This window comes from Belonocnema kinseyi, chromosome 4 (assembly GCF_010883055.1).
Source record: "Belonocnema kinseyi isolate 2016_QV_RU_SX_M_011 chromosome 4, B_treatae_v1, whole genome shotgun sequence".
Classification (NCBI taxonomy): domain Eukaryota; kingdom Metazoa; phylum Arthropoda; class Insecta; order Hymenoptera; family Cynipidae; genus Belonocnema; species Belonocnema kinseyi.
This window is the reverse complement of record NC_046660.1, coordinates 70,889,746-70,903,053: the sequence shown is the minus strand read 5'-3', so window position 1 is coordinate 70,903,053 and position 13,308 is coordinate 70,889,746. Positions and strand designations below refer to the sequence as shown.

Sequence of the window (13,308 nt, the reverse complement as noted above, 5' to 3'; positions counted from 1 at the left end):
GCCTTGGAGGAGATTATGTTGAGAAATAAAAAAAAAAAATTCTTAAAAACGTTGTTTTTCTTGGTCAGGCCGGAAACTTATCAATCCACCCTCGTATTTCTTTGATTAAAACGGCCACCCTTAGCCCTGTGACATCAATAATGATAACAGATGAAATATAAGAACAGTCCAGGCTTTATAGGCCGGTCCCTATATCGCTTATTGTATCCTATATTCAGTACCCTATTTATATAATGGAACTTAAAAAAAATGTAGCTTACAACAGTCTGCCGATTTGAAAAATAGCAACAATCAGGGCATTTCTGTGAAAAGCAACTGAAAAACTTTTCACTTTTTCAATAAATTAACTCTTTGTTTACTCAATATTTAATTGAGGTTTATACCTATTTCTGAATTTTCTTAAATATTTTTGAAATATTTTAGAAAATTTTTCAAAATTCCGAAAAATTTTTAATAGATTTCAATAATTTGAAGGGATTTTTAAGATTTAAGAGTATTTTTAAAACTTCCGAAGCATTTTCAGGAGCATTTAATTTGAAATATTTTAAGGATTTTTAAACGATTCCAAGAATTCTTGATTAATTTGAAGAGATTTTAAAACGTTTAAAACACTTTAGGTTAAGGAATTTTGTAAGATTTCTAAGGATTTCAATGATTTGTTAAGGGATTTGAAGCTCAAAATGTATTTTAATAAATTTTCAAGGATTTCAGGAAATATAAAATTTCATGGCATTTTATAATATTTTAGTGGATTTTAAAGTATTTATTCACGAGAAGTGAGGTATTTTATAGGATTTCAATGGATTTGAAATATTTTATGGAATTTGATTTCAATAATTTTGTCCTGGATTTCAGAATTTTACGAAATTTAATAATATTTCAGTTGTTTTTTAAGAATTTATTCAAGAGAAGCGATATATATTTTTAGGGTTTCAAAGATTGAGTTTTGCAATTAGTTTTGGGAATTCACCCTGAATTCTTTTGAATTTTTAAGTTTAATTGATCAAATGTTTAAAGGATTTGAAATATTTTATATTTTTTAAAATTTCTTGGCTTTTTTAAGATTTTTAAAAGGTTGCAAGGAATTTCAGAAGATTGCAAAGAGTTTGAAATATTTTAGTGTATTTAAAAAGATTTCAAGGCATTTTCAAGGGATTTAAACAATTTTTAGGTATTTTTTAATTACTACAAGTTCATTTTAATTCTTCTGATTTGTGTTATAGTAATTAGTCACTTTTTTGTTTATAAATTGGTAGGGTTTTAAAAATTTGAAGAGATTTAAAATTCATCCTGAATTCTTGTAAATTCACTCAATTCTACCCAATTCAATGAATTTTTAGAAAGTTTTCATTTAATTCATATTGAAGTCTTTGAAAATCACATTTAATTCTTAGACATTTCATCATCATCTTTTGAGTTCTGTTTAATTTGTTTAAGCTCATTTGAAACTTAATTCATTAGTAGAGTTTCAAAGGTTTTAAGATATTTGAAATTATTTTTTTGAATTCACCCTGAAGTCTTTTAAATTCTTTGGAATTCTCTTGAATTTTTTAATTTACTTAAATTCTTCTAAATCCACTCAATTCTGTTCCATTCAATCGATTTTTTCCGAATTTAAAGTTTTTATTTATTTGTTCCTAAATTCTTTAAACCTTACCCTGAATTTTTAACTTTACCTTCTCATATTTTTAAATTGACCTCAATTCATTTGATTTTTTTAAATTGACCTTTCATTTTTTTTTAAATTAGCGAATTCTTCTCGTTTACTTCTAAATTCCTCTAAATTTATTCCAATTTTACTCAAATCAATGATATTCTTTTTACTTAAAAAATGTTTCTAATCCATTTGAATTCTTTGGAATTTAACTTGAATTTAACGAACGTGACAGAAACGGTTGGTCCTGCATTGAATATTCGAGAGTAGCCCAAAATGTTCTTCGGGTTCACTGTTAAGTCTAATATTAAGAATAATCTTATTGATAGCAAAAAATATTGAAAAAATTCCTCTTTTTTTTACAGAAACTTTTACAAAAAGTTGGCGAGCAGCATACGCGACAATCATCTGCAGATTCTAGTGGTTGTTCAAGTGGACACGAATCAGTGACCTCCTCCTTAACGTCAGAATCTCACGTTTCGAGCGACAGTGGAGCCGATGTCGATCCAATCGCCGTTTCACCAAACAAATTACTCGAGCTTCCTGCTGCCTGGAATCCGACCAGTCTGCGACAACGGAACGTGGGAACCGCACGACCTGGAGGAACGGCAGATTCCGCACGCTGGGATCCCTACATGAAAGCGGCAAAAACCGGAGAGCCAATCATAGCAGACACGCTATCGATCGCTCGATCCACGCCGAATTTGTCCGACAGCACTGGCTCCACGACCTCTCAACACACCTGGTCATCCACTGGCTACATGAGCATGCCATCTTCCGAGGAAATCTCCAACAACCCAAGTCCAATTCCTCAAAAAGAAAACACAAACCTGGGCGGTTACAGTGTCGTGAGTATGATGCCACCCCCAGGCTACACATCCGAGGAAGACTCAGGCAAGAAAACCATTTCAGCCACAGATGCGAAGCCTTCGAATCCCTACGTAAGTTTGGCATCTCTCGAGCAGAAAACAAAGGGGATAGCGGCAATAGTGCCTTTGCCAGACTTTGACGATATCACCTTCCCAGAGATGGAGGAATCATCAAATCTGGACACTTTCTCCGACAAAGTGCCCAAGGACTATGTGCAAAGTGCGTTTGTGGATTATCCTGAAAAGCCGCAGGTTTCCTTTGCACCAACCTTAGTTTCAGACTCGTGTAGCAGTCCACTTGTTTCCACGAGTCCGGCGACAACGCACCTCACGCCTGACACCTCCTCGAAGCCCTACGTTAGTCACGCTTCGATCCCCAATTTTATGAATCCGCCCAGGGTTGCCACCGGCACTGATGACCTCTCCTCGAAACCCTATGTCACCCTCGACTCCGCGCCAAACTCTATCTTTCAAATGCTTCAGCAGCAGAGAATCAAGGCTGATCTAGAGACTACTGTTCCGGAGGTGGATACCAGCGACGTGGAAATTGATGTGAGCGAGGAGGAGGATTCCTCGAATTTCACAATTTGCTGGAAGCCCAAGCCGGAAGATGAGGGCAAGACCGAGGAAAAGTCCAGGGGATATGTCATGATGGCGGAGAATCCCAAACTCGAGAATCAGCTACTTGGAAAGCAGAAGAGTAATCCTCAGTCCGAAGAACAATATAGTCAAGTTACGATAGCGCCCGGCACGATGCAGTGAGAAAGTTATCGAGAAGTCTATTGAAAGAAAACGAAATAACTTTATTATTGTGAGACAGACTTATTGTGCTTCCTTGTCGGAGGTGAGTTCGAGGCATCGAACTTTGTCGCAGAGACGCTCTCCAAATCGAGTGGAAGACTTTTTTTTTCTTACACAACGATTTAGGTGGAGCGTGTGCACGACTGATAGTAAGTACGGACATAGTTCAAGTTTTTTGTAGCCCATTTAGAATTCGGTTTATTCACATTGAAGTGAGGTTCCGGGCTAGCTATATTTCGATCTATCGGACTGAGTTTATGCCTGACAGAGCCACGCTGTACTCTTATTTGTGAGTATCCTCTTCTTTTTTTTATGAAAGTATGTACAAAACGAATCACTTTTGTATCATATACCTACCGCGTTACGTGACAAAATGATAGGGAAAATGTTGTAGCCATATGAATAGATTAAGTTTATTTACTGGCACACGCGTCGACAGGCTAAAGTGTTTCATGTTTTCAATAAAAAGAAGGAACGATATTGGTTTTGAATGAAACGAAAGTAAATTGAGAATCAATCGAAGCATCATCAGTGGACCGAATCATAAATCAGGGGATACATTTTTCCGCTTTTTCACGAATGCATCATTGCATTTATCCGATTTTTTACTGCATGAACTTGAAATCCATCCTTTTTACAAACGAACTTAATACAGGAAAGTAAATGCAATTTTTCTAAAAAATTTGTACAGTTTTTTTCAGCATTCTGATGACCTCAATTTTTATAAATCTTTTAGTAGGAATTTCCAATAAGTACCCAAGTTTGATATGTTTTCAATTGAACGATTTGGTATAAAATGTAAAACTGTAGGCAGCTTGGATAACAATATCCAAATCAAAGAAGGTCCAGAAAATTGGTGCTATTTGATTAGATCTCTAAGCCTGTCGCAAGTGCCATTATATTTGTACAAACGATTCCATGCGCTCAATTGTCCGAAAACCCAAGCTCTTTGAAACGAACAAAAAATGCGACGGAATTTAGGCCATGGTTCCTCAGTTGCAATGAGATTACTAATTCGATACTAAACAGGTTGATTTTTTTTTATAACGTCGTTGTATTGTTGTATAGTTGCCAGAGAGGAGGCGTGCGAATATTCCCCAAAATCTACCTGCCATAATTTGTCATTTGACATCATTTTTCTTTATCCTTATCACCATTTCACATAATTTTTATTCTGACTAATGCTTACGAAAGTTGATGAAAAGTGGCAATTAGAAAAAATAAAAATTAGTGTAAATAAATGGCGATAAATAAAAATGATGGCAAATGACTATTCGGCAATGCGAATTTCGATAAAAAAGAAAATTGTGGCAAGCAGATTTTGGGGAATACGTCTCTTCCAGAGTTACAGTCTCGGAAGTTAGGATAATAATTGAAATTAATGTTGGACCGAAGAGAAATGGATGGATGGATTTGTTAAACATTTCTGAATGCATATTTCAAACTTTTAAGACTAATCGAACACTTACAGCAAGTCGGAAGATTATTTTTACGTGAAAATGTCTATTCAATGTTCGTGTTGATGGCGAAAACAAGAATATATGTATGCATAATATAATAGCTAGTCATTGAGAGAAATATATGAGTCTGAGCGAAGGACTCCTTTTTTCATTTATACGAGCTTCAATATTCGACTCATATTTTTGTTCTCGCCATTTATTTGTCTTTTAAAAAAAAATGTTTACCGACAAATCATGTAACTGATTATGTGTTATATCTTTTACGAATACTGAAATTTCCGTTGTTTAATGTGCATGCTAATTGTGAAGTTCAAGTTGTTCGTTTTTGATTTGTTAATTGCAAGACAAGTCAAAGTGGAAAAGAACTTATTTCTAAAATTCTTCAACTTGTGTATATTAATTTAAAAAATTAAAGCATTTATATAGATCTTTTTATCGTTGTTTTCATCAAATTCTAAAATAATTCTTTTTTCTACCTAATAGATGAAAAGATCTTACGTAATAAAAAAATTATTTTGCAAAAGATCATTTTGTGAAAAGCAATGGGCAGTTACGTGTTCTCATTGCAGCCAAAATTTTAAAACGAATTTTGTAAATGTATCTTTAAATGCTTTTTTAAATTTCGAATTTCAAATCTTAAAACGAATTTCGATTTTGCGCTTAAATCGAATTTTATTAAATTTTAGAACGAAGACAATTAATCTTCAATTTTAAAATACATACTTTGAAAGTTGAAGAAATTTCTAATGCTCTTTCCACTACGAATCTTGGCACTATGCATTGAACTAAACGTGAAATTCATATTTTACGAATACTAACTCTACGATACAGAAAAAAAACTATTCGAGTACCGATTTTGTTTTATCAAAAAGAAAAAAAAACATAGAACGAAGAAAAGTTTCTGAAACGGCATTTAAACCTCGAAATTTCGCACTTCTTCTTATTCAGAGTTAAGAACCATCCTTAAGTCTCTAATCGGCAAAACGAGCTTAGAATTTATAGTGTTATTACTTTTATGAAAGAATTCGCGAAAGCGAAAGGTGGAGTGAAAGCGAGTGTTTTTTTTGGTTTTTCTTTTTTAATTAGGATGAAATAATGCCTAAAAATCATGTAAGAAGTATTGATAGGGTATATTTATCGAGGATTGAAAAAAAAAAAAAAAAAAATGGAATAATTGCAGCTTCGGTGCAAGAGAGCGAATTTGAATTTCGTAGATAATCTGTTGCCGTAAAATTTATTTCGTCGTTTTCCCTCCTTTCGAAGGGTTGTCGATGCGTCACATCGCATAACTTTTCTAAACGAAGCATGCTCATTTAGACATAGAGATAATTTTCATAGGAAAACTTTTCAGACTACATTAGGTCGTGTTTGTCTACTTTTAGCTTACATATCTCCATTGTACATAGCCCTATTTTGTTATATATATTTATAAATGAAAAAAGTACTTTATTGCACATGCACTACAATTTTAAGGTCAATTTTAAGAAGAAGAAGAAGAAGAAGAAGAAAATCAATTAAGCGTCGATTTTTGAGATAGCGAATGATCTATACGTGGAATATAAGACGTATTTCGATAAAGTACAGGTTTATATATAACAATTAACTGATTTGCCTTAAAGAGAAGTCGGGCGCTCTCTCGCGCTCGCTTATATTCATATTTTTATGTAATCAAACGGACAAATGTATAATTTAGTGGAATAGATGATAGTTTTAAGATGTCTATTGATTACTAGTTTCACGACACTTGCAGGGAGCTCAAACTTATCAAACTTGATGGAATCCGGTAAGCTTTTCTATTTTCATTGCTTAAAATTCCGTTGCCTTGTGATTTGTGATAACCATTTTTGAATGCGGATATTATTATGTCAATCCTAGTGCAATGACCCCAGGAGGTTCTTTATAAACTGGACTGTGATTTCCAAGAATTGCCTTTTAAAAATATGACGCCGAATTCGATCAAATCGATTTTTATCGTTTACTTTTTCATAACGAAAAAAATGTTAGTGGAAGAAATAGGTATATATATATATAAAACATTCTTGGCCAGAAGGGTTTAAATCCAGTTGGTAAATTAATGATTATAAAAGGAACTTAATAGCGAAGTTGGAATTATACTATTAAGAAATATAGATTAATTTAGTAGAGCGTACTATTGCGTATTGGACAAAGGAAATAGAAAATTGGTCAAGTTTGAGCTCCCTGTACTGTTTTAGTTTTTGCGCGTTGGTTTGTTGCGAGTGATACAGATTACACTTCCGAATTATTATTATCTGTTGCTAGCACAAAGTTTACAAGTTCTGTAAAAATCTTGCGCTACTCTATAATAATAATATTAATGATAGTAATAATATTATTACATGATATATCGCTGTGTTGTTAAATGACGATAACGCTACACCAACACTAATATCCTACAATCAGATCTTGTACAGAGTATTGTAAAATATATTTTTACTACTTTTTTCTTGGTTTTATTATTTATTTCTCATTGCATGAACTCGCCAAGTTCAGCATTCTCATTTCCGTTTTTCTACCTTTGAGGTATGCCATTAATCCTTGCCATGTTGCGCGATTGCTTGTAAAGAATATACATACTTATTTTCAATACTCATACATGGATCACGCTATCATCAAAAATAATGAAAACAAAACGTATTCGGTTTTACCTCTGAACTGTAGCTAATCGACACAGTGCGCTTAAATGGCCTTTACTTTATAACGATTATTATACTGAAATATATATAATATTTGTATCAATTGAATGTGTATATCTTCTTTATTACAAAATGTCCAACCCTTACACATATGTAATATTTAATACTAAATAGAGGTGATTCAGAAGCCGTGGATTGTTTGAATTTTTTCAAAAATCTACCTGAAATTATTGGAAATCTTTGCTTAATTTTAGAAATATTATTGCAATATTTGATAGCAATTGTTAAAATATTGAAATCTTTAAAATCTATCTGGAATCCTTACCAAACCATTACAATTGTTGTGAAATTAGTTAAATCTTCGGAAAATAATTCAAATATTTTTTAAATCTTAGTGAAATCATTGGAAGTTTTTATGAAATATTTAATAATATTTATGAAATTATAAAAATCTTTGTGCAATCTGAGATGCTTGTGCAATCTTTCAAATGTATCCGAAATCTTTGTGAAATCTTTCTGAAAACTTTAAAAATATTTGGTAATATTTCTAGAATTATTAAAATGTTTGGAAAATCATTGAAATATTTAGGAAATCCTTCATATCCTTTTGAAGTCTTTGTGAAATATCTCTTAGAGCTTTTCAAATCTACTAGATATTGTACCACCCCTTGTAATCGGGCATTAGCCCTTTTTAATTACAATAAATGAATTGATTGATGGATTGAAATCTACTAGATATTTAAAATATTTGAGAAAATTTTTTAAATCATTGAAATATTTAGAAAATCTTTCTGAAATCTTTGGGGCATATTTAAAATATTTGCTAAAATTGGTAAAATTTTTGAAATGTTTCCAAAATCATTTTAATCTATTTGAAATCTTTATTATACATTGTAATCGTATAAAATATTGGACATCTTTAGGAAATCATTCAAATCCTTTTGAAGTCTTCGTTAAATCTTTCTGAAAGCTTTAGATAGCTTTATAACATTTAAAATATATGGTAAAACTTGTAAATTATTCAAATGTTTTCGAAATTATTGTAATCTATCTGAAATCTTTGAAAACGCATTGTAATATTTACAAAATATTTCAAATCTTTAGGAAATCATTCAAAACATTTTCAAATCTTTATGAAAGCTTTAGAAATCTTTGCAACATATTAAAAATATTTAAAATTTAATAAAGTTGAATTAGATTAAAATCCAAACTAAAAATCCTATTTAACGTCAAATAATCAAATTGATGCAAACTCCAGTTAAAAAAAAAACAAGAATCCAACGACCAAATTTGGACCATAATGAAAAAATAAAAAATCCTATTGTAATCTGAAAAAAAAATTTCGGACAAAAATAAAAAAAGAGAAAAGAAAAATGAAAAGGCAGCCAACCACCTCCCTTTCTTTTGTCTTTTATATTTTTATTATCATCAAATTACAATAAATTCTTTCCTAAATGTTTGAGGAAATCGTTATGAAAGCTTTATGGCTTTAGATAATCTTTGGTAAAATTATTGTAATCTGCGAAATATTTGAAATCCTTAGGAAATCATTCAAATCCTTTTGAAATCTTCGTGCAATATTTCTGAAAGCTTTAAGACATATTTAAAATATCTGGTATAATTTGTAAAATTATTGAAATGTTTGGGAAATCATTTAAATCTTTGTGAAATTTTCGATATATTTGTGAAATCATTCAAATCTTTGTGACATATTTTTAATCTATCTAGAACTTTTACTAAACCTTTGAATTCCTTGTGAAATCTTCGGTAAATAATTATAATCTTTGTGATCTGTTTGAAATCTAACGTAAAATTTTGGTGAAATAATTCAAATCTATCCGAAATATTTGCGAAGTTTTTTAAATGTTTAGGGAATCACTCAAATCTTTGAAAAATATTTGAAATGTTTGGTAATATTTGTGAAATTATCGAAATCTTTGTGCAATGTTTGAAATCTTTGACAATGTGAATTTATCACATATATTTTTTGTAATTCATTATTTACCATTTATTGTTTATGTACAATTTTTCCTTAGTATATTATTATACTATGCATGGTACAAATTATGCCATTCAATATATGCGGTCTCAAGACCGCTGTAGATATTTGTATTTAATTCAATAAGTTTTTGTTATCTAACTTATAAAATCATAGGAAGAGAAATTGGAAGAAATAAGTTGTCAATATTTGCTAAAATAATGAGGTTACATCGAGACGTAACATGTTTCTGGGGCAAGAAAGGGGTTCGCAGCTTATTTAAAAATAATGTTTAAAATTCATTTAAAATGTTTAACTTCTGTATAATATTAAAAAGTGGATGTTATGATTTTTTGCGTTTTTTTTAAATACAAAGTGTTTGCAATAGATCAAAACAATTTTTGATTCTTTTTTGCAATTTTTTCTTTAAATAGAGTTAAAAATTGATTTTACGGAATTTCTCAATTTATTTTCAACTTTTCAATCAGATTGAGGTAATAATTAATTCTAGTTAACAAACATAATTCTTTAACGAAATTATTATAGTTATCTTCTCTCAGAAAATTCTTAGTAAGTTGCAGTTTTTTCCGAATTTTTAACTTATGTTCAACTTGACAATTATAGTGAGTTAATACTTAATTAAAGTTAGCCAACATAATTATTTAAACAATTTATTATTTTAAGTATTCTCTTTGAATAATGCTAGAGCAGTGTGATTTTTTATGAAATATTCAACTTTTTGTCCACCTTCCACTTAGAGCGAGGTAATAATTAATGCAATTTAACAAACCTGATTGTAGAAACATACCATAATTTCTAGAAATACGAAAATTAATACAAATTGTAATTCTAATGAAAAATTGCTAGAAAGTTGCGATTTTCTATCAAAATTTTTTATTTGTTTTGGATTTTTACTCATCGAGAAATAATTGATAAAAGTGAGAGAATAATTTTTTAAACAAACTCTTTTTTGTGAATACATTTTTCTAAAATAAAACCGTTATTTGAAATATTCTTAAATTTTTCGAAATGAATCATATAAAAAGTCATTATTCAGTTGTATTCTACCAAATCATCAACAGAAACGTTGAGTGTCAATTCAATTCACCTAATATGTGATATACATGTTAATTCGGGGAAAAAAATTTAGACCATCCTATTTGGCCCTCATTCTTTTTTAATTTCCAAAACATTGTTGAAAAAAGTGGATTTTTTCAAACATAGTTAATTAATTATCCAGAGAATTGACTTATTTTGGAAGAAACATTGACTTATTTTGGAAAATCTTACTATAACAAATAAAGATGGTCAAATTAATGTCAAAGATAGCAGCATGATTTGCGTGCTACCTAAAAGTTTCCCAGGAATCCTAAGAAATTTTGTCTATTCTCTTCAATCCTTTCAAAAGTTCTAAATTTGTTCTCAAATTCTTTACAAATTGTTTACAATTTTTTAAAATTTTAAATAATTTTAGAATATTAGAATATTTATTCTGTTAAAAAATTAATTTTCAATTTTTAAAAACATCTTTCAATGAAAATAGTTAGATTTTCAACCAATTCTAAAAAAAAAACATTTTTATCAAACAAAGTATTTTAACTTTTAGCCAAGTAGTTGAATTTTCAAAAAAATAAGAAAAAGCTCAACCAAAAATGACAAATTAATCTGTTGGGATTAAAACCAAAAACTTGTTGTAAATTCACATTTTTGGGTAGAAAATTCAACTGGCAAAAAATAGTAGTAACTATGATTTAATACAGAATTAAACTATTGGTTGAGAATTTATGTATTTTTATGAACATTAGTCTTTTGTTGGAAAAAATAAATTTTTGCTTAAAAATCAAGTAGTATTTTGTTGAAAATTCGTATTGCTACTGAAATTAAAGTGTTTATTTTTTAGAAAAAATATTTTGTTGTTGAAATTCATATTTTCGGGTCGAAAATTGAACTCCTTGGTTGAAAGATTAACTGCTTCTTTAAAATAGTAATTTTTTTGGTGATTTGGGTGACATTTTTTATTCGAAATTCGTTTTCTTTTTGTTTTGTTAAAAATTATATCATTAAATGGAAAATTTAACTATTTTGTTGAAAAATCAACTGATTGGCAGTAAATTAACTTTTTTTGTTGAAAATTCATATTTTCGTGTTATAAATTCAACTTAAGCTTTAAATTTAACTATTTTGTACATAATTAAATTGTCATATAGAAAATTCTTTTTTTCCATTAAAAATTAATTCTACTAAATAAGAACTTATCCACTCCATTTTTGGTTAAAAATTGATATTTTTTGGACTAAATTTCAACTAATTAATATAGTTAACAAATGTTAGAATCGGAAGAAATGGAAACTACAAATTAATCAAATAAAATTTGGACTATAATGTCACATCCATGATCCATCTGTCAAAGTAGTTAGTTCAAAATGCATTTGCTAAAAATTCTTCTTTTCTAGTCGAAAAATCCTTGTTGAAAATTTATGTATTTAGTTAAAGACTATTTTTACTTTTAACTATTTGGTTGAAAATGGATATTATCGGGTTGAAAATTTAACTGTTCAAGAGAAAATTGTCGTTTTGGCTTGAAAATTTAACAATATGGTATAAAATGATCTATTTGGTACACAATTAAACAGTCTAGTAGAAAATTCGTTTATTTCTTGAAAATTGTTTCTCCGTAATGAAACTTTAACTGCTCTATTTTCATGGCAGCAAAATTCAACTATTTTTAAAAATGTAGAAAAAATATCAAAATAAATATTAATAAAATAAATTTTGGACTAAAATCACATCGATTGTTCAAAGTATTTAGTTGAAATTTTATATAATTTATTAAAAATTAGTATTTTTCACAGAGAATTAATTTGGTTTGTTTCAACTTTATATGTGACCGTCCATGAAGAAAAGGACCTAACGCACAGTAGTTTTATTTTAGGGCTAGATTTGTAGTTTAATAACAATTCGAATTTTTCAGAAATAGGAATATTTTTTATTATGAAAAAGCAAATAAAAACTAATGACTGATGTAAACAACTAAACATCAGTTTACATATTCAGTAAACATATTTTGTTGAAAAATTTTCTTTTCTGGTAGAAAATTAATATTCTTGGTTTGAAATTCAACTATTCGGTTAAAAATGTATGTATGTTGTTGAAAAATGATCTCTTTGAGCAGAACATTCATTTTCATGTGTGGAAATTGATCTTTTTGGTTGAAAATCTAACTATCTAGTGGAACATTCAACTCTTTCATAGAAAGCTCATGTTTTTGGCTTGGAAATTCATCATATTCAATGACACTTTTGTTCGTAATTGACTAAAAATTCGTTTTTTGTTCGAAATTCTTCTTGTTGATTTGAAAATAGTGTCTTTAGTGAATATTTTTTCTAAAAATAGTAGCAAAATGGGACGATCGCTTAAAAAAGTGTGCTAATGGTGTAAAAAGTGTGGAGAGTCCCAACGCCGGCACGTAAATTAATAAAGCACATATGGGACAAGAGTAGTAGGTTGCGAATAAATATGCATAATAAACGGATAATTAAATACAGAACTTTCGTTTTTATTCTGCCATACCCTCCGCTATATCGTTACATTACATAAAACGATTAAACACTATCCTATCACTTGAAAGAATTATTATAATATTGCAATGTTTGTCGAACCGTCGATCTTACTGAGCGACGTCCATTATATAGAAAATATGTCTTGTATATGTACAATATGCAATCCTCATTGTTTCCACTTGAAAAAGGAATTTCGGATATAAGTATGTATTAGATTTCAGACATTCATCCCCGATACGCTGTACAGTCATTTGAGTATTTAGTTTTCTTCGACAGATAAAACCGACGGGACACTACGTAATAAGCCGTAAAAGAAATCCATTTTTTTCATC

The 13,308-nt window shown here is 29.7% G+C and overlaps 1 protein-coding gene across 1 annotated transcript in view; it reads left to right on the top strand.

Annotated features, from left to right (window-relative positions):
• The window catches only part of LOC117172151 (cytokine receptor), a 56,842-nt gene extending 49,301 nt beyond the window's left edge, over positions 1-7,541 (top strand). The window contains exon 12 of the mRNA XM_033359953.1: positions 2,020-7,541. Coding sequence (XP_033215844.1) covers positions 2,020-3,285 — 1,266 coding nt within the window. The 3' untranslated portion in view covers positions 3,286-7,541. The remainder of the gene's footprint in view (positions 1-2,019) is intronic.
• The last annotated feature ends 5,767 nt before the right edge of the window (positions 7,542-13,308 follow it).